The following is an 18,442-nucleotide window of genomic DNA, read 5'->3' as shown; positions in this document are numbered from 1 at the left end:
GTCAGCTCATCCCTCATCTGTATAGATTTTTTTAATGGGTACACTTTCTTTTTTCTTTCGTGAGATGGAGTCTCACTCTTGTTGCCCAGACTGGAGTACAACGGCACATTTTGGCTCACTGCAACCTCCGCTTCCCGGGTTCAATTCTCCTGCCTCAGCCTCCCAAGTAGCTGAGATTACAGGTGCCCGCCACCACGCCCGGCTAATTTTTTGTCTATTTTTAGTAGTGACAAGGTTTCAACATGTCGGCCAGGCTGGTCTCCAACTCCTGACCTCAGGTGATCCGCTCTCCTCTGCCTCCTCTGCCTCCCAAAGTGCTGGGATTACAGGCGTGAGCCACTGTGCCCGGCCAGTAAGTATACTTTCTTACATGTATTTCTCCTGACTCATCTTCATAACAAATAACAAACCCATTGTTTGCACTACCATGTAAAAGACAGGAGAAGGTACATCAAAAACATAGAAACACTACCATAGTTGGTCAAAGTCAACATAACCATTCCTATGTTATAAAAGGAAAACAAACCTGACCCACAAAATAAACATACCTACAAACTTACAGCCATTCTTTATAAGGAATTACTAAAAGTTTTGCTTATTAGGCCATATTCCAATGGACAAAACTACCTAAGTATGTGAAATTGCAGCAGAATACCCCCGTAAGTATTGCATTCAACTATCATAACCTTGCTCTAAACCAGAGCTTAATATTTTTGGGGATAATTTAAAATTTTAAATGTTGGTATTTTGCCCATAGCTATTGGACTGTGTTACCTTGCTATTCAGTAACTATTTTTCTGAATGTTGTCAGGAGGAGAATAAGAGGAAATAAACTATCACTAAAAAATATACAGGTCTGAGCCATTAGAAAACTTTGATTTCTACTTTTGTTACTACCCACCACAACCACTTTCCTCTAAACTGTGTTTTCCTCCTTTTCAAAGTAAAGGGCTGAATTATCTGTAAAATGTTTCTCACCTTTGAGAATCATACAATTAAATGATTCTAAGTACCATGACAAATTTTATTAGAGATAAGGATCCCATCACATCTTTCTTTTCCATGTTTCAAATGCAGCCAGAGGAACATAGTATCCTAAAGATCCAACGAGGCCAATATAAATCTATCAATACAAACCTATTCTCAGAATCCAACAGGCTAAATGGGAATAAAAACAAAGAGTGGCATCTTTTCTCATACAGACTTCAACACTTAACATCTCTACCTACATAACTCAGTCTGATATAAAAGAGAATCTGGTCTTCTACATGTGTCAAATCCTTTAAAAGGTACTTCTCTATTTCAACAGAACCCAGGATTCAATAAATGCAATTTTCAGAAAACCAGGCTTGCACCAAAATAAGTTCCATGTTTGTGGAAGAGAATAAATAGTAAGTGGTGCTTCTAGATGATGAATCAGTTGGTCTCCTCTTAAAACTAGGTTTAAAATCAGCCTTTAAAGTTGTTTTCCCTCTGCTGCCTAAGTTACAATTTCCCTCTCCAGATAAAGATTTTTTTTCTAGATTCTAATTCAGGAAGGAGACAAAAGAGAGGTAAGACAGCTAATAACTAGTAAAGCTAACTCTCCGTTGACTGTCAGTATGGTATGCTTTACTGAGCCTTTGGGTTGTAAGGGCTTCTTTGAGGAATAAGGTCCTGCAACGCCGCCTGTCTGTGGACCCAGGAAAAATGATAAAGTTATTATGAAACCAGATCACTAGGACAAACCGAGAGGCCTTTCCTATTCCAACTCACCACAACCAGGCCTGGCTCCAAAGCCGACTCTTTGGCTGTCCCATATTATGGGACAACAGGTCCTGGCTTAACTCTGACGCACTAAAGAAACATTTGAAGACATGTATGTATGTATGTATGTATGTATAAGAAATATATTTTATCCACCTATAAATGTATATGGTCATTTGTAATTATTTAAAGTTACTGATAAATGTATAAAAATACAGCATCAGTTCATCCAAAATCCTTGAGAGATCGAGGAAGTGAGGTTACTTTAGTAGCCAGGATAGTGGTGAAAAACCCTGCAGAACAGTATGGAAAAGTACAGCTTCTCACGTGCCCCTCATATACACAAACACTTAGCTCTGAGTCCATTACAACCTTACATCCCCCCTCAAACTGTTCCCCTCCACCTCACAACTGGGATAAGCTGATCAACCTCCTAGTTGGTCCCCAAGAGACTCATCTACCTATTATTTTACTCCTCCCGCTTTGATCTCGATCCCACCCCAGAATAAGGTGGCCCTACTGGCCCCAGGCAGATCACCCCCACAGCGTGTAAACAGGGAATCTAACCAATTCCCTCCATCCTTAACCATGTGAGCCATCCCATGATAACAGGCTGTTCACCAACTCTGGGAACTCTGTGGTCCTCCCACCCCCACGTGTCAGCTACCCTCCCCCACATTCCCACACCTCACGATTTAGGCCGAGGAAAGAAAGGGGGCAGTCGAAAGCCTGGCCCCTAAGAGATCAACCCACTGGAATCTGTCCCACCGCCAAGTCCCCTCCCACCTTCGGCCCCCTATCCCTTATAATCCCTTCCTCCCTCCTTCTTTTGAAACCAGGCCCTTGCCTCAGAAACCTCCTCTTCCTCGTCGTCGTCGTCCTCCTCTTCCTCGCTGTTGTTGCTGCTGGTGCCGCCACCGCCACCTCCACCTCCACCTCCGCCTCCACCGCCGCCGCTGTTGTCGCTGTCGCTGCTGCTTTCGCTGCTGCTAGGGGGTCGGCAAGTCCGGTTACGCTTGGCCTTGTGGTGTTGCTGCTGCGCAGGCTTCTTCTTCAGGAGCAGGTCGCAGACTCGCACCATCCCATGAGGAGACGAGGCCGAGCGAGCTCCGCTGCTGCCGCCAACGCCGCCGCCGACCTCCGCCGCCGCGGGGGGGGCAGCCACAGCCGCCACCGCCGGGGGGCTCCCTTCTCTCTCTGCAGCCGCAGCCGCAGCCGCCGCCGCCGCCGCCGCCACCGGAACCGTCGCCTTCTCCATCCCCAGGGAAAGAGGGAGGGCGCCGACGGGGGAGGGGCGTGGGGGCTACGCGCTACCGCGATTTCGGCCGCACTGGGGCCGACACAGCAATCGGTGCCGCCTCTGCCGCCACCGCCTCGGTCACCTCTACTGCCGCCGCCGCTCCGCCAGCTCTCACTTCGTCTCGCGATACTAAGGGCGGGGAGTCTGCTGACGGGAGGGAAGGAGGGAGGGAGCAAAGGAAGGGGGGGTGAGGCATAAGAGGGAAACCGGGTGTTGGGAGACCCAGAGGAGAGGAGACTGGAAAGACGCCCGGGAAGTGTGCCTGGGGCAGCTTCCGACAGGAAACGGCGGGGACTGATAAAAGGGGCGCAAATGCCCCGGGAGCGCCCGAGAGCTACCGGATTTCTTCTCTTTACCCGCTATTTCCCGCACACACAGCCCTGCAGCCCTCCCTTTTTCTTCCTGGCTTGTGACTAGAACGCAGCCGCAGGCGGAAGTGCAGTGACGCCATCAGCCGTCGCCTGAGCCCCGTGGCGTGCGGGTAGCTGAAAGGCGAAAGTGAGATTTCGAGGGCCTTGTTTGGGGCCCCGCGGGCGCGCAGTGCTGCGGTGTGTAGAGAGAACGGGGAGGCTGGAGAGGAGCCGACCCTGCGCAGTGTGGGAAGCAGGTGCGGAGGTGCAGTCCAGACACGTTGTTAGCGGGAGGCCGGTCTGCCAGATAGGGGAGGTGGGGGCCTCGTTCTGGACTGCTGAACGCAGTTTTATTCTCGTTTTTTCCTCCGCCAAACCGAGAGATAGAGCTTTGGGTCCTGAGAGGTGGTGTTGTGTTGGGGAAAGAGCCTTCTTTAACTGAGTTTAAGGTTTGGGTTGTAGACATCCTGTACGTGAGTTTACACGTGTGTAATATGAAAGCAGTCGATTAGGAGATGTCTAAGATCATTACAACTCAAGGTTCCAAGGGGAGGAAGACACGGGAAGGATGCATGATCTGTGCCAGGCTTTGTAGATGATTCACTGAATGACCCTGATTTAGCTCTTCGGCCCTCTTCGATTCAACTTCTATCTATGAAGCAGGCATAAATAATGATTATTGTCTGTATCCTCTTGTAGGGTTGTGAGTTCATTTTTAGGTTTCCGAAGAACTTTAAGGAGTTTTGAAATGATAGTGGAGCCCATTGAACTCAGAATTATCCCTTTCTGGTCTAGTAGGAGTATAGTGGCATAAGGAAAATGAAGCAAACATCAAAGACAGATGTACTGGCACAAAATTAAAAGTATGTCTCAGCTGACATAGTTGCCATTTTAAGACTGCTAAGTTTAGCTGAATATGCCTGGATTTTTTTTATTTTTTAGCTTTTTTCTTCTTTTTAGCATTGGCATACCATATGAAATGTGGGCAGTTGCCAGTACTCTACAGAGTACCATGGCAGAATTGGCAATGACTAAATCAGTTCATTCAAACAAAAATTCATCATGTGCCTACTGTGTGCATAATTTGTGAAATCGAAGTCTGTTTCCAGGGGCTTTACAGTGTAATAAGTGCAATAGTAAATATATATACAGAGTGGTAACTATCTGCCTATTCCTCTCCTACAGTCGTTGCTGAGTCCAGTGTGGAACAGAACACTGCATTGTGTATCTCACCACTATTGATTTAGATTTTGTAATTTCAGTTATGTCCCTCCCCTCCTACTTTGTATATTCTTCAGCATCTCTTTCTCCCTTTCCTCTTGAATACTTTTTGCAGACTTTAAATCTCAGCCCATTTCATTATGACTTTTAACTTAGAACCTCACAATTTTCCAAATGCTACAAATGTCCTGATATTTCATTTTCTCCAGCATCAAGGAATGAGAGACTCCCTGTTCATATGTGAGATTAACTCTTCATACATATTCTAGTTCCAGTTCTCCTCTTTCTCATGCATTTATTATCTTTTCTGTTTTCAACCTTCTACAAATTCTGGTTCCTTAGCTAATCCTTCTTTAGCTTCAATTGTTTCCTTCTCAAGCAAGCTTTCTTTCTTCAAAAAGTATTCTATATTCAGTGTCTTTTTGTTTTCTGAAATTGACTTGTCAGCTCTCTGCAGTCTGGTTTGTGTCTATCATGCTACCAAATATGCTCTCTTTAATCTCAGTTTGGAGGAAAATGAGTTTTTGCTCTTTAGTATAGTAGTTAAATGATAATCCTATCGGGACTAGCAGGATAAGGTTTAAAACTATTAAAATGGGCAAGGCTCATAAAGTGACTTTCTTTTTTTTTTTTTTTCTAACTTTTTTTTCGTTTTAGAACCTCTAGGGACTGACTAGCTGATGAAACTTATTTCTTCTTCTTGGGCACACAGCTAAACTAAATTTCACAGCTTTCCTTGTGGTTGGTTGTAGTCCTGTGATTAAGTTTTTTTGTTTGTTTTAAGATGGAGTTTAGCTCTCCTCGACCAAGCTAGAGTGCAATGGCACGATAATGCTGACCGCAACCTCTGCCTCCTGGGTTCAAGTGATTCTCCTATCTCAGTGTCCCAAGTTGCTGGGATTACAGGTATATACCACCACACCCAGATAATATTGTATTTTTAGTATTTTTAGATGGGGTTTCTCCATGTTGATCAAGCTAGTTTCGAACTCCCAACCTCAAGTGATCCACCTGCCTCAGCCTCCCAAAGTGCTGGGATTATAGATGTGAGCCACACCTGGCTGTGATTAACTTCTAGCCAGTGAAAATATGAATGGAATTGATGTGCTTATTTTTAGGGTTAATGAAGTTCCCCTATTCTCTCCTACTCTTTTTTTGTCAACTTGATGCCTCTGAGCATGGTGACCATGAAAACTATATATTGGAGATGCCAAAGCCAGAAAAGAGAGGAAGAGTGAGTGGCTGAAACACTACTTGGAAGAGAGCCACCCCAGTTAGAAACACTCCTTTTTGGACTTCTTATGTGAGAAAAAAATTGAGATTTGAGAATTAATATGTATAGGATCTAGAATGACCATAGCTAGTCCAGAAATTGGTACCAGAAGTGGAGTAATGCTAAGACAATAACCTAAAGTATGTTACATCAGCTTACTTATGATGCAGCAGGTGGTAGAAAATGTGATTTGGAGGCTGGAAAAAGGAGGCCCATGTTTGCAATGGCAAAGTAATTAGTAAAACTGTCACCTGGAATAATTCAAAATCAGATCACCTACCTGTTGAGATTAGCTCCAGAGGAAATGATTGAAAAGAGCAAAAGTAATACTAAGTGTTGAATTTTATATTTTACTTTTAATAAGGTTTTACTAAAGTGAGAGTATACAAGAATATTTCTTTGGAAGGGTTGAAAAAGGTGACTTTTTTTAGACTTCTAATAAAAAAAAACTAGAAGAGGTCTTGAGTTATACTTACCCTCGAGATTAAGTCCTGCAACAAAGATCAGGAAAAGGATTTGGTCTTTCCATTCTAAGACATTATTTCAGGTGGCTTCAAGATAGCTATGATCAACATCAAGAGGAAGTTGCATAGGAGCAAGGAATCAAGCGGTAAATTAGGCTTGATAATTATGTGAGAAAGAACTTTGGGTATAGTTACTAGAAGCACTTCAATCAGAAGACTACATTTTTAGAGGAATTCTATTACTAATCTTGCTAAATCTGGTTCAAATATTGTTCAGGTGTTAAAACAGCAGGTAACTGTCGAACCACAGTCTTGCATAAGTAGAAAATAGAGCATAAAAGCTTAGCAGCTCCCCAGTATCCACATAGAATGTGTCTATGGAGAATGATGGACCAAAAAAAGAACATTTCGGAAGCTCCTATCGGGAACTGTACAAAAGAATGGACAAGGAGTTTCTCCTGAAAACTAGAATTGGGGTCTCATCAAAACTTTCATTAATCTTAAGGAGATGGGCGGCAAAATGCTTATATAGTATTTCATTATTATTATACTACATAGTATTACTCAGTGTCACATTTTTCTTTTCTGAATGAGAGTGTATTATAATTATGTGTCCCTGAGCTACCACTGTATATTGGGTTTGTAGGGACAGGGGGTGACAATAAAGATAACTTGTCTTTTTAGTTCTTAGGTCACATCTGTACCTAATGAAGAGAACTGCACATTTTCTGAAAATCCTAGACTTTGAGCCTGTTCCAGTGACTGGATTATCTCCCTTGGGACAGGGTATGTTATGTGTATGGAAAGAGAGGTAAAATACATGTTTTATACAAGTGATCAGAATAGTGGATTCTTGTACATGCTAAATTTTTCTGGACACACGGTTATATTTCCATGCCTCTCTTTCAATTATGTATATGGATTAGGTGTGCTAATTAGGTTCTAACTAGTGGAACGTGAGTAGAAGTGATGTGCTCCTATTCCAGCTCTGGGCCATGGAAACATCACATGAGCAATCCAAGATACCCAACTCACCACCAACTTGAGGCAGATGAGCAAATTTGCTCTGGAAGCTATGCGTTAAAGATGGCAAAGCCACAAGATAGGCCTCCTGGTTTTCTGAATCTTCACTTGGAGGATACTTGCTTGCCAATTAGGGACACTTGTGTTAGCGTTCATATGCATTCTTTTGTGTTAGACCACAGATTTGAGAATGTATCCTAATATAGACCTGTCCCTCTTTCTCCAGATGTAATTGTTCATTACATAATTCTAATTTTATACCATAGGAGTCGGCCCACAAATCAGGCTAGCCAAAGTATCCTATCATTCAGCCATAGTGATTAGTTTAGGAATGGGCAGATTAGCAAAAATGAAGCTAATCACAGATAGTCTCATCATTTGGGGTAGGACTGTTGAGAAAAAGGCACCTGCCTCTGGAATAAGGGGGAAAAAAAACCAAAAGCTACTTGTGACCTTTGATCATCATGTAGGGTGAACCTGCCTAAGAATGAAATCCCTACAGGAAAACAGAGGCAGTCTCAATGATACTGCAGAAGGGGATGATAACCCATGAACTGAGAAATATTTCCTAGGTTTCTACTCCAGGTTGAAATTCCAAGAGATAAGGGATAGATACTGCCAGGAAGACTTGGAAATTCAAAAACAGGGAGCGCTCTGAGACTAGAGTCACATCCTAACACAGCTCTTGTCCAGTGTGCTGAAGTCCTCAGAATCTGCTGGTCTTGATTCACTGATGGGGGCAACCAGTGTCCCCATTAGTGCCCAGTCAGAAACATACTCTACCTTGATTTTAGAAAATAGGTTGGCAGGAATCTCCTCATTCCCATCAGGGAGTTGGTACCTGCCACAGTGTATTGTAAATTCTTTTCTCTGTTCTTCTAGAGCTACTATAAAGTGCTGGGGAAGGAAAACCTCCCAAAGCAGCCTGTCATTGTGAAGGCCAAATTCTGTAGCAGAAGAGCTTAGGAAAAGATTAAGGTGGGGTTGTGGGGAAGACCTGTGTCCTGGTAGCTTGAAGCCACAGGGAAGGAGGTTTTATTAAATGCCAACAAATGCTAAAATATAAAACAGGGAGCTAGGCCGGGTGCGGTGGCTCATGCCTGTAATCCCAGCACTTTGGGAAGCTGAGGCGGGTGGATCATGAGGTCAAGAGATTGAGACCATCCTGGTCAACATGGTGAAACCCCGTCTCTACTAAAACTACAAAAAATTAGCTGGGCATGGTGGTGTGTGCCTGTAATCCCAGCTACTCGGGAGGCTGAGGCAGGAGAATTGCCTGAACCCAGGAGGCGGAGATTGCGGTGAGCCGAGATCGCGCCATTGCACTCCAGCCTGGGTAACAAGAGCGAAACTCCGTCTCAAAAAAAAAAAAAATTAGCTGGGGATGGTGGCACGTGCCTGTAATCCCAGCTACTCAGGAGGCTGAGGCAGGAGAATTGCCTGAACCCAGGAGGCGGAGGTTGTGGTGAGCCGAGATCACACCATTGCACTACAGCCTGGGTAACAAGAGCGAAACTCTGTCTCAAAAAAAAAAAACAGGGTGCTACTGGCTTGTACTCTGCTTTCCACCTGAAAATTTGTCCAACATAAGCAACTACAGTCAAGTAGAAATTGAAGCATATGTTTCGGCAGAGGGGACCAGGTAACTTTGATAACCACTGTCCTCTCAGCCACTGCCTTAACTTGGCTTTCACCATTGTTCACCTATATTATTACAGTAGTCAATCTCCCTGCCTCTGATCCTATTGTACTCTACTCTATCCTCCACGTTGACACCTGAGTTACTTCTCTACCTTGTAAAAATTTATTTCTGAGTACAAAAACAATGCATGTTCATCTTAGAACACTAAGAAATTACAAAAAGCACACATAGCAAAACATAATTCTATCAGCTACGGATATCCACTATTGATATTTTAGTACAAACCTTTACACAGTGTTTTCTCTGTGTGTTTTTAAATGAAATTGGAATTCCACTTCTGTGTTAAGCATGCTTTTAAAATTTTTTTTAATTTTTGAATCCACCAATAAGGTATCCCAGAGCATGCTTTTTTTTAACTTAGTATATGTGAGCATTTTCTCATGGCATTAAATGCCCTCTACAATATTATGATGAATGTATCAATTTACTTAAAACAGGTGTTACAAACTGGCAGCCTGTAGCCAAATGTGGTACATGAACATGCTGTATGCTTAGTCATCACAGCATTTCAAAGTTGTTAGACTTGAATGCCTTTATATAAGGTCTGCTGTCTTCAATTCTCTACAGTTTCCATAAATTCCTATTATTCCTGCTATCTTTATTCATTTGTTTATGTCACCTATTTTTTTCCTTATTGTTTCTGTGTAGGTTTTTAAGAAACTTTTGGCATTTGAGTTGAAATCAGCAATTTAGTTGGCATAAGCATGGATGTTCATTCACCTAGTATTTGCTACCTACGTGCTACATAGCAGGCACTGTGTTAGTTGAAAAACTGGTTAGCAAAACAAACATGGTCCTTTATGTCTTGAAGCTTATAGTCTAGCGTGAGAGACGCACAAATGAAATAACTGCTACAAGGGAAACCTGAGCTAGAAACTTTTGTTTTGGGGCTTCCCTGAGGAAGTAGTATGTGAACAGAGATCTATAGTAGGAAATAGGCCAACAAGTAGAGAAGAATCTTCCTAGCCAAAGGAGCGTATATGCAAAAGGCTTAAAAAAGGAGGTATCAAACTGTGCCAAAAGAGCTGAAATACAGAAGTGAGAATGTTTGCAAGAGGAGGTTGGAGAAGTAAGTGGAAGACAGATGATTCAGGCGCTGTGGACCATGCTAAGGGTTTTGAGATAAATGTTGATATAGAATCTACCCTAGTCTTCTTTTCCTTAGGGAAACATCCTTCTCATTTTAATCACTCCTTATATGACATGATTTCAAAATCCCCTTCACTCTCTTACCACCCTTCTCTAGCATTAATAATTTTCTTAGTCCACTCCTCTGGAACCAGAGCCCAGTAAAAAATAGTTAAGCTTAAGGCTGGGGATTGCAGTCTAAAACAAATAGTAATTAACTACTGGGCACATTGGTAGAACAGAGCTGCTACCTAAATAAATCCATTTAAAGCCAATTAAATGTTATTTGGGGAATATATTGTTCATGTTAAATTTGCCCAAGTATATATCTCACCTCTTAAAATTTGTTTAGTTTAAAATTAAAATTAGTATTGTTCATCTGCATGTACTCCTAGGTTGGAAAAATAAAAGGGAATAAAAGAATGGAAAAACCTAAAGATTCCTGGATAGCAGAGAAAAACACTCTGAGAATAAAACTATGCAAAAGATAATCTACAACTAAATAATGCAGTTAACTCTTGTTACTAAACAAATAAGCTACCCACATTTTACTTTTGTGTTTCCTTTTATGTTTGTCAGTTTAGCAACTTTTGTTACTGTTTGGAAGACTGAGTGGTTATTGCATAGAACACTCCTGCACAGAGATTTGGGAGTTTCTGAATTTTGTACTTTCAAATTGAAAATCAAGAGAAACATGTCCAAGGTTAAGATTCAGACCAAGTTAGTATATTAACAACTAATAACGACATTAAACGTCAGAACAATTTCTTCTATCCTTCTCAGGACAAATCGAATTTATGAGAAAACTAGGGATGATCTGGTGAAACTGAGAAGAATCCAAACAGGGAAATCTCTCCTTCATTCATTTATAGATTATTCCACAAATGTTTATTAAATACCTGAGGTATTTATATAGCACCACAGTAATACTTAGGGCACTGGGTATAGCTTACAAACTGCATAACTCTGAATGTCTTGTACAGGAAATAAGTAGTAGATCCTTGAAATACAGGAATTCACCCAGAGATCTTCTCATATCCTCAAATATGCAAAAGTTTTATATTGTGTAACAACCCAGAAAATAAAGTATAACCAAGCTGATATTTTCACACAACAATGAATTTTAAAAGCAGGCAGAATTTCTAGTCTCATATAAGGGGCTTAGAACTTGCCACTCCATCCTAATAAGTAAGAAGCTGACCAAACAAACAACAATTCTTAAATTCCTCAGAAATGAGGATACAGGGAAAACTGCTGCCCCCAAAATTGGAGACAGGAAGATACAGCAAATCATAACCAGAGAAGAAACCTCTGTGGGAACCAGTGCTGGGATAGAAAAACCTGAACTGTAATTGATGAAATGCTAAAGCCTCACTGTGGACAAGCCTGAGAATCAAAAACCCCAGGGGAACCCAGTCATAGAGGAGCCCTTACACCTTTGTGAATTATACTTCCATTAGTACTAGTATAGTATACTCATAAAGGTGAACTCACGATGAATACCAGAGAAAAATCCCCTCATGCTTCTGGCCGAGGGATGGGGAAAGCAACCATTTTGAAATACAGCAGAGCTTTCTGTTCTTAACAAACCCTGCCCACAAAATAAACTTTTGTTTGTTTGGTTTTTTTTTTTTTTTGGATTTTCTTTCTTTTTTTTTTTTGGCTGGGCAAGGAGAAACTTTTTTACTGAAGCCTAATCTGGTGGGGTTTTATCAAAGCCTAACTGACTTGAGGGAAGGAAAATTTTCAGCTCCATTTGGTTCTAGCCTTCCATGTGGGAAAGAGAAATATACCACTCTAGTACCCTTTAGCAATTCTGTCCATTTTAAGAGAAAAAACAACTGAAAAAACACTGCTGAAGTGCTGTGTGTGGTGGCTCACGCCTGTAATCCCACACTTTGGGAGGCCGAGGCGGGTGGATCACCTGAGGTTGAGAGTTCGAGATCAGTCTCACCAACATGGAGAAACCTTGTGTCTACTAAAAATACAAAAATTTAGCCGGGCGTAGTTGCACATGCCTGTATTCCAAGCTACTCAGGAGGCTGAGGCAGGAGAATCGTTTGAACCTGGGAGGCGGAGGTTACAGTGAGCTGAGATCATTCCATTGCACTCCAGCCTGGGCAAACGAGGGAAACTCGGTCTCAAAAAAAAAAAAAATACACACACACACACACACACACAAACACTGCTGAAGTTTACTGTGCCGGGGTACCCGTTTACCAAAAGACAGACCTAATCATAAGACTACAGAATGCTTCTACTCCCTGACACCTTACCAACCTTACCACCACATTACCAAAGGTTTATTTACCGTACTTCCTTTTACTCGGCACATCATAGTCACCTTTCAGCAAAAAATTACAAGAAGTATTTGTAAAGGGAAAAAAGGGGTTTTTCAGTTTGAAGAGACTGAATAAGCATCATAACGAGTCAAATATAGTAAGAATGTTGTGATTATTAAACCAGGAATTAAAAACAAATGAAACTTTTTAATATGCTAAGGGCGTTACAGAAAAAGTAGGCAACGTATAGGAACAAATGGATAATGTAAACATAGATGAAAATTCTAAAAAAAAAAAGGGGGGGTTAATGCTAGATATTAAAAACCCTGTAACATAAATGAAGAATGCTTTTTGATGGGTTTACTTAGTATGCTGGACTTGGCTGAGGAAAGAATCTCTGAGCTTAAGAATAGGAAAATAAAAATTTCCCAAACAGAAAAGCACGGTGAAGCCGGGTTTGGTGGTTCACACCTGTAATCCTAGCACTTTGGGAGGCTAAGGTAGGTGGATCACCTGAGGTCAGGAGTTCGAGACGAGCCTGCACAACATGGTGAAAACCTGTCTCTACTAAAAATACAAAAATTAACCAGGTGTGATGGTACACGTCTGTAATCCCAGCAATTTGGGAGGCTGAAGCAGGCGAATCGCTTGAACCCAGGAAGTGGAGGTTGCAGTGAGCCAAGATCATGCCATTGCACTCCAGCCTGGGCAACAGAGTGGAAACTCCATCTCAAAAAAGAAAAGCATGGAGGAAAAAGATGGGATGAGGTGTGGGGGGTGGGGATAGAAAAGGTAGAACAGAATATTTAAGAACTCTGGGACAACTACAAAAGGTATAGATACACATAGTATGGATATTAGAAGGAGAAGAAATCCTTGATGGAACAGAAGAAATATTTGAAGCAATAATGACAGAATTTCCCCCAAATTAATGTCAGACACCAAAGCACAGAGAATAGCAACAGGGTGAATGCCAAAAACAAAACAAAAAAAAAAACTACACATGGGCAAATATTCAAATTTCAGAAAATCAGAAATAAGAATATTCTTATATAAGGAGAATATATGTGAAAACAAAAAGATTCAAAAACAAAAGAAAAATATTCTGGGAAAAAAAAAAGCCAAAGGAAAAAACACCCTACCTCTAAAGGAGCAAAGATAAGAATTACATCTGACTTCTCAGAAGCCATGCAAGTAAGAAGAGACTGGAGTGAAATATTCAGTGTTGAGAGAAAAAAAACACCAACTGAGAATTCTTTACTTTGCAAGGTGGTGGAGGAGAAATAAAGACTTTTACACTGGCAAAAATTGAGGGATCATGCAAAAAATGTTGAGGCGTTCTTCAGAAAGAAGGAAAATAGTACAGGGAAAAAATTCATATTCATATAAAGAAAGGAAGCACATCAGAGAAGGACTAAGTAAAGGTAAAACAAAACTTTTATTTTCTTAATCTAATAAGTAACATTTTGCTCAGAATAACAATAGAAACAATGTATTTGAGTAGTAGTCCCCTCCTTATCCGCAGGAGATATATTCCGAGATCCACCCCCGCCCATGCCTGAAACAGCAGATAGTAATGACCCCTATATATACTATGGTTTTTTTTCCCAACACATACATGACTGTGATAAAGTTTATTAGTTAGGCACAATAAGAAATTAACAATAATAAAATAGAAAAATGATAACACTATGCCAGCATCATCTCTTATGCATTGGAGCCATTATTAAATAAAATAAGGGTTACTTGAACATAAGCGCTACATACTGCCATAGTCGATCTGGAGTGACAGTTTCGAGGTGGCAAAAAGATGATTCATGTTCCAGGTAGGATATAGTGGGACATTAGTGTTTTATCTCATTATTGGGAATGATGTGCAATTTAAAACATAAATTACTTATTTCTGGAATTTTCCATTTAATATTTTCAGACCACAGTTAACTTCGTATAACTTAAACCAGGAAATGCAAAAGTGCAGATAAGGGGGGACTACTCTGTGTGTGTGTGTGTGTGTGTGTGTGTGTGTGTATGCTTGTAAATGCAAAATTAATGGCAGCAACACCATTAATACAAGGGACAGGAGGGAGGAATTAGAAATATTTTGTTATTGGAAGGTACCTGCACTGCTTATGAAGCATTATAGTGTTCTTTGAAAGTGGACTTGGATTAATTGTAGACATAGATTGCAAACTGTAGGGCAACCACTATAAAAAGTTTTAAAAAGTATAACTGATAATGCTAAATAAAGAGTGGCCCTGAAATACATGCAGAAAGGAAGTCTTTTCAAGGAGAAAAACTTTGATCGGTATATCTCATTTTCCAATTTTCTTAGAAGAACAATGCCCTATACCTCTTTGTGGGCAGTTATTGGTTTGGCTATGGTTAAATAAGCAAGAACTTGGGAAGAACAAGTCTGAAATAGAGGATAAATAAATTTGGGGAAGTGATACATAAGTGGACCTCCTGAAATAATAAAGAGTGTGAGGACGCTTGTAACTCATGTAAGTGCTATGAGAAAAAATAAGAAAGAAGGCTACCTCTGCAAAGGAGACATCAATAATAAGGTAGACAATATGGCCTTTTATGCAACTACCAGTTAGTCACTTTCTTCAGGTAGCCAATGCTTAGTCAATGGTTTTGTGGACAGATGTCATAATGGTACAGATGAAAGTTATGTGTGATCTCGGAATAACATAGACTTCATCTTCTACAAGGCTGATCTGTCTACCGCTATAGCTAAAAGTACAGTCATCCAGCAGCAGCAACCAATGCTGAACATTTGATGAAACATCATACACCAAGGGGACCACTCAGCCACCTGGTGGCAGGCAGATTACATTAGACTTCTTCCATCATGAAGATGGCACCAGTTTCTTCTCATAGAATCAATCATTTTTGTGGAGCTATCTTTTTCTTTCTTTCCTGCCATATTTCTAGCGATACAGTTATAAATTGATGGAATGCCTTATTTAGCAGCAGACACAAAACATTACATCTGACCAAAGAACTAACTCATTTTACTGTAAATGCAATAAGGCAAAAGGCTAACAACCATGTGATCACTAGTTTTAAAGAATGTATAAACTCATATGTTTACTAAACTATAAAGCAATCGCTTTATATCATGGTCGAATGGTCTATTAAATACTCAGTTAAGATGTCAGCTGCAGGTTGGGAAGTACTGGCCTACAGGAATCAGAGTCAATTCCTCCTAGCAACCAAAATACATAGGTCTGAGAACAATGTAGCTGTGGTGTATGTACCTGTTACTATTAGACCTAATGCCCAGGGTGACTATATAATTGACTAAATGATTTATTGTCCAAATGGAGATACCTTTAAGAATAAAATGAAGCATTAAACAATCAAATATATATAATATTTTATGTATGAGTTGACAAATTAGTTTTATTATATTGGAGAACCTATAAAATAGTTCTGTTTAAAAAACATTTTTGGCTGGGTGTGGTGGCTTACTCCTGTAATCCCAGCACTTTGGGAGGCTGCAATGGGTGGATCATGAGGTCAAGAGATAGAGACCATCCTGGCCAACATGGTGAAACCCCTCTCTGCTAAAAATACAAAAATTAGCCGGGCTTGGTGGCACGCACCTATAGTCCCAGCTACCTCCCTCATCTGGAGGCTGAGGCGGAAGAATCACTTGAACCCAGGAGGCGGAGGTTGCAGTGAGCCAAGATTGCACCACTGCGCTCCAGCCTGGTGGCAGAGCAAGACTCCTTCCCAAACAAACAAAAACTATTTTCAAGGCTGGGTGCAGCAGCTCACACCTGTAATTCTAGCACTTTGAGAGCTGGATGCAGGTGTACCACTTGAGGTCAGAAGTCGAGACCAGCCTGGCTAACATGGTGGAACCCCATCACCAAAAATTCAAAATTGGCCATATGTGGTAGGGCACACCTATATTCCCAGTTGCTCAGGAGGCTAAGGCAGAAGAATCACTTGAACCCGGGAGGTGGAGGTTGCAGTGAGCCTAGATCACACTACTGCACTGCAGCCTGGATGACAGAACATGACTCTGTCTCAAAAGAAATAAAATATTTTCAAAAATAAATCTGGGTGCACTAGAGAAAATTGAAAACAAACTGCTGAATATTAATTATCAGTACATTAAGTTAAAACCATAATAATTATTCTATAATTATTCATGTATTTTAATCATTGTCTTCACTGAATCTGTCTCATGTCCTGTTACAGGTATATTTTACATCTGAAGAATAAATTTTTATATGATATGATTGTAATTTTTAATAAAAGCATCTCTAAACGTTCATATTTCATTTTACAGCTAATGAATTTTAAATTGTTGATGCTGTCAATCGACTCAACTTAGTTACCTCAGTATTTTTATTTTGGAACATACTTTCTCTCCAGGTTAATAAAAATATCTGGTAAACTCGGAGCAAATTATGCCAAATGGAGTATATTGCCCGTTCTGATTTTATCTTATTAAATATGTAAATATTTCAGCTCAAATGTTTTCAGTTATTGTCTTTTTTGCCTCCACTTACAGTATCTTTGACAAATATTACTATAAGACAAGCTCATTAAATAAGTTATCTCTATTTTACAGTTCCTTAAATGCTATATCAAATTTAGCATTTGATGTATGTATGTATGTATGTATGTATGTATGTATGTATTTGAGACAGAGTCTTGCTGTCATCCAGGCTGGAGTGCAGTGGTACTGTCTCAGCTCATTGCAACCTCCCCCTCCCAGGCTGAAGCAATTCTCATGCCTCAACCTCCTGAGTAGCTGGGATTATAGGCATGTTCCACCATACCCGGTTAATTTGTGTATTTTTAATAGAGATGGGTATTTGCCATGTTGGCCAGGCTGGTCTCAAACTCCTGGCCTCAAGTGATCTGCCTGTCTTGGCCTCCCAAAATGTTGGGATTACAGGCATGAGCCTCCATGCCCAGCCTTTTATCAAATTTATATAAATTTGATAATAAATAATAATAGGCATGTTTTTAACATTCTAGTACTGAATATAAATTTATCCAAGTAAAAATAGAAGCTCCACAAAAGAATCTTCTCAGAAGTCAACAGTATTTATTTCCTATTACTGTTGTAATAAATTGCATGATAGTGGCTTAAAACAACACAGATTTATAATCTTATAATTCTGGATGTCAGAAGTCTGAAATGAATTCCACTGGGCTAAAGCAAGGTGTTGACAGGATTACACTCCTTATCTAGACTCCAGGGCTGATTCTTTTTACTTTTTCCAGATTCTAGATGTTGCCAGCATTCCTTGGCTTGTGGCGTCTGCCTCCATCTTAATGTGCATTACTCCAACTTCTACATCCATCATCACTTTGTCTCTGACTCTTCTGCCTTCCTCTTCCATCTTTTAAAGTCCCTTGTGATGACATTGGGTTGGCTTGTATAATGCAAGATAATCTTCCCATCTCAAGAATCTTGTCTTAAATCATATCTGCAAAGTCTCTTTGCTGTGTATTGTCACATATTCATGGATTCCTAAGATTGTATTGTGACCAGGAATGCTTTCATATGATTACTGGGTCACATAGTAGATAAATGTTTACCTTTTAAAAGTGGGCAAAATATTTGAATAGACAATTCACTAAGTAAGCTATATGGATGGAAAATAAACACATGAAATGATACTCCACTATATATAGAAATATAATTAATTTTGTATATTGATCTGCTATCTTGGAACCTTGCTGAACTCCTGTATTAGTTCTAGTAAGTTATTTACACACTCCATAGGATTTTCTTTACGGAAATCATGCTGTCTGTGAATAAAGGGAGTTATACTTCTTATTTTCCAAATGGAGATTTTATTTTTCTTGCATGACTTCACTGGGTAGAACCACCAGTGCAATGCTGATTAGAAGTGTAAGACGGACATTTTCCTTGTTCCTGATTGTAAGTGTGATGTTAAATGTAGATCTTCCACATACC

The 18,442-nt window shown here is 40.4% G+C and overlaps 1 protein-coding gene, 1 long non-coding RNA gene and 1 other non-coding gene across 8 annotated transcripts in view; 2 read left to right on the top strand and 1 right to left on the bottom strand.

Moving 5' to 3' along the window:
- ANKRD17 (ankyrin repeat domain 17) overlaps positions 1-3,164 on the bottom strand; it is a 174,827-nt gene extending 171,663 nt beyond the window's left edge. For all 5 annotated transcript variants that reach the window (XM_002745738.7, XM_054253289.2, XM_008993189.5 and 2 more), the window contains exon 1: positions 2,594-3,164. In XM_002745738.7, coding sequence (XP_002745784.3) covers positions 2,594-3,004 — 411 coding nt within the window. In that variant the 5' untranslated portion in view covers positions 3,005-3,164. The remainder of the gene's footprint in view (positions 1-2,593) is intronic.
- Positions 3,165-3,498: 334 nt separating this feature from the next.
- The window catches only part of LOC144581811 (uncharacterized), a 71,528-nt gene continuing 56,584 nt past the window's right edge, over positions 3,499-18,442 (top strand). For both annotated transcript variants that reach the window (XR_013533082.1, XR_013533083.1), the window contains exon 1: positions 3,499-3,653. This is a non-coding gene — a long non-coding RNA (uncharacterized LOC144581811). The remainder of the gene's footprint in view (positions 3,654-18,442) is intronic.
- Positions 8,031-8,155, top strand: LOC118152593 (small nucleolar RNA SNORA3/SNORA45 family). The gene has a single exon (XR_004741338.1). It is a non-coding gene; the product is annotated as a small nucleolar RNA SNORA3/SNORA45 family (small nucleolar RNA).

The sequence above is a fragment of the Callithrix jacchus genome, chromosome 3 (genome assembly GCF_049354715.1).
Source record: "Callithrix jacchus isolate 240 chromosome 3, calJac240_pri, whole genome shotgun sequence".
Lineage (NCBI taxonomy): Eukaryota > Metazoa > Chordata > Mammalia > Primates > Cebidae > Callithrix > Callithrix jacchus.
Note: the sequence above shows the minus strand (reverse complement) of the source record. Positions and strands in the feature narration are given on the sequence as shown.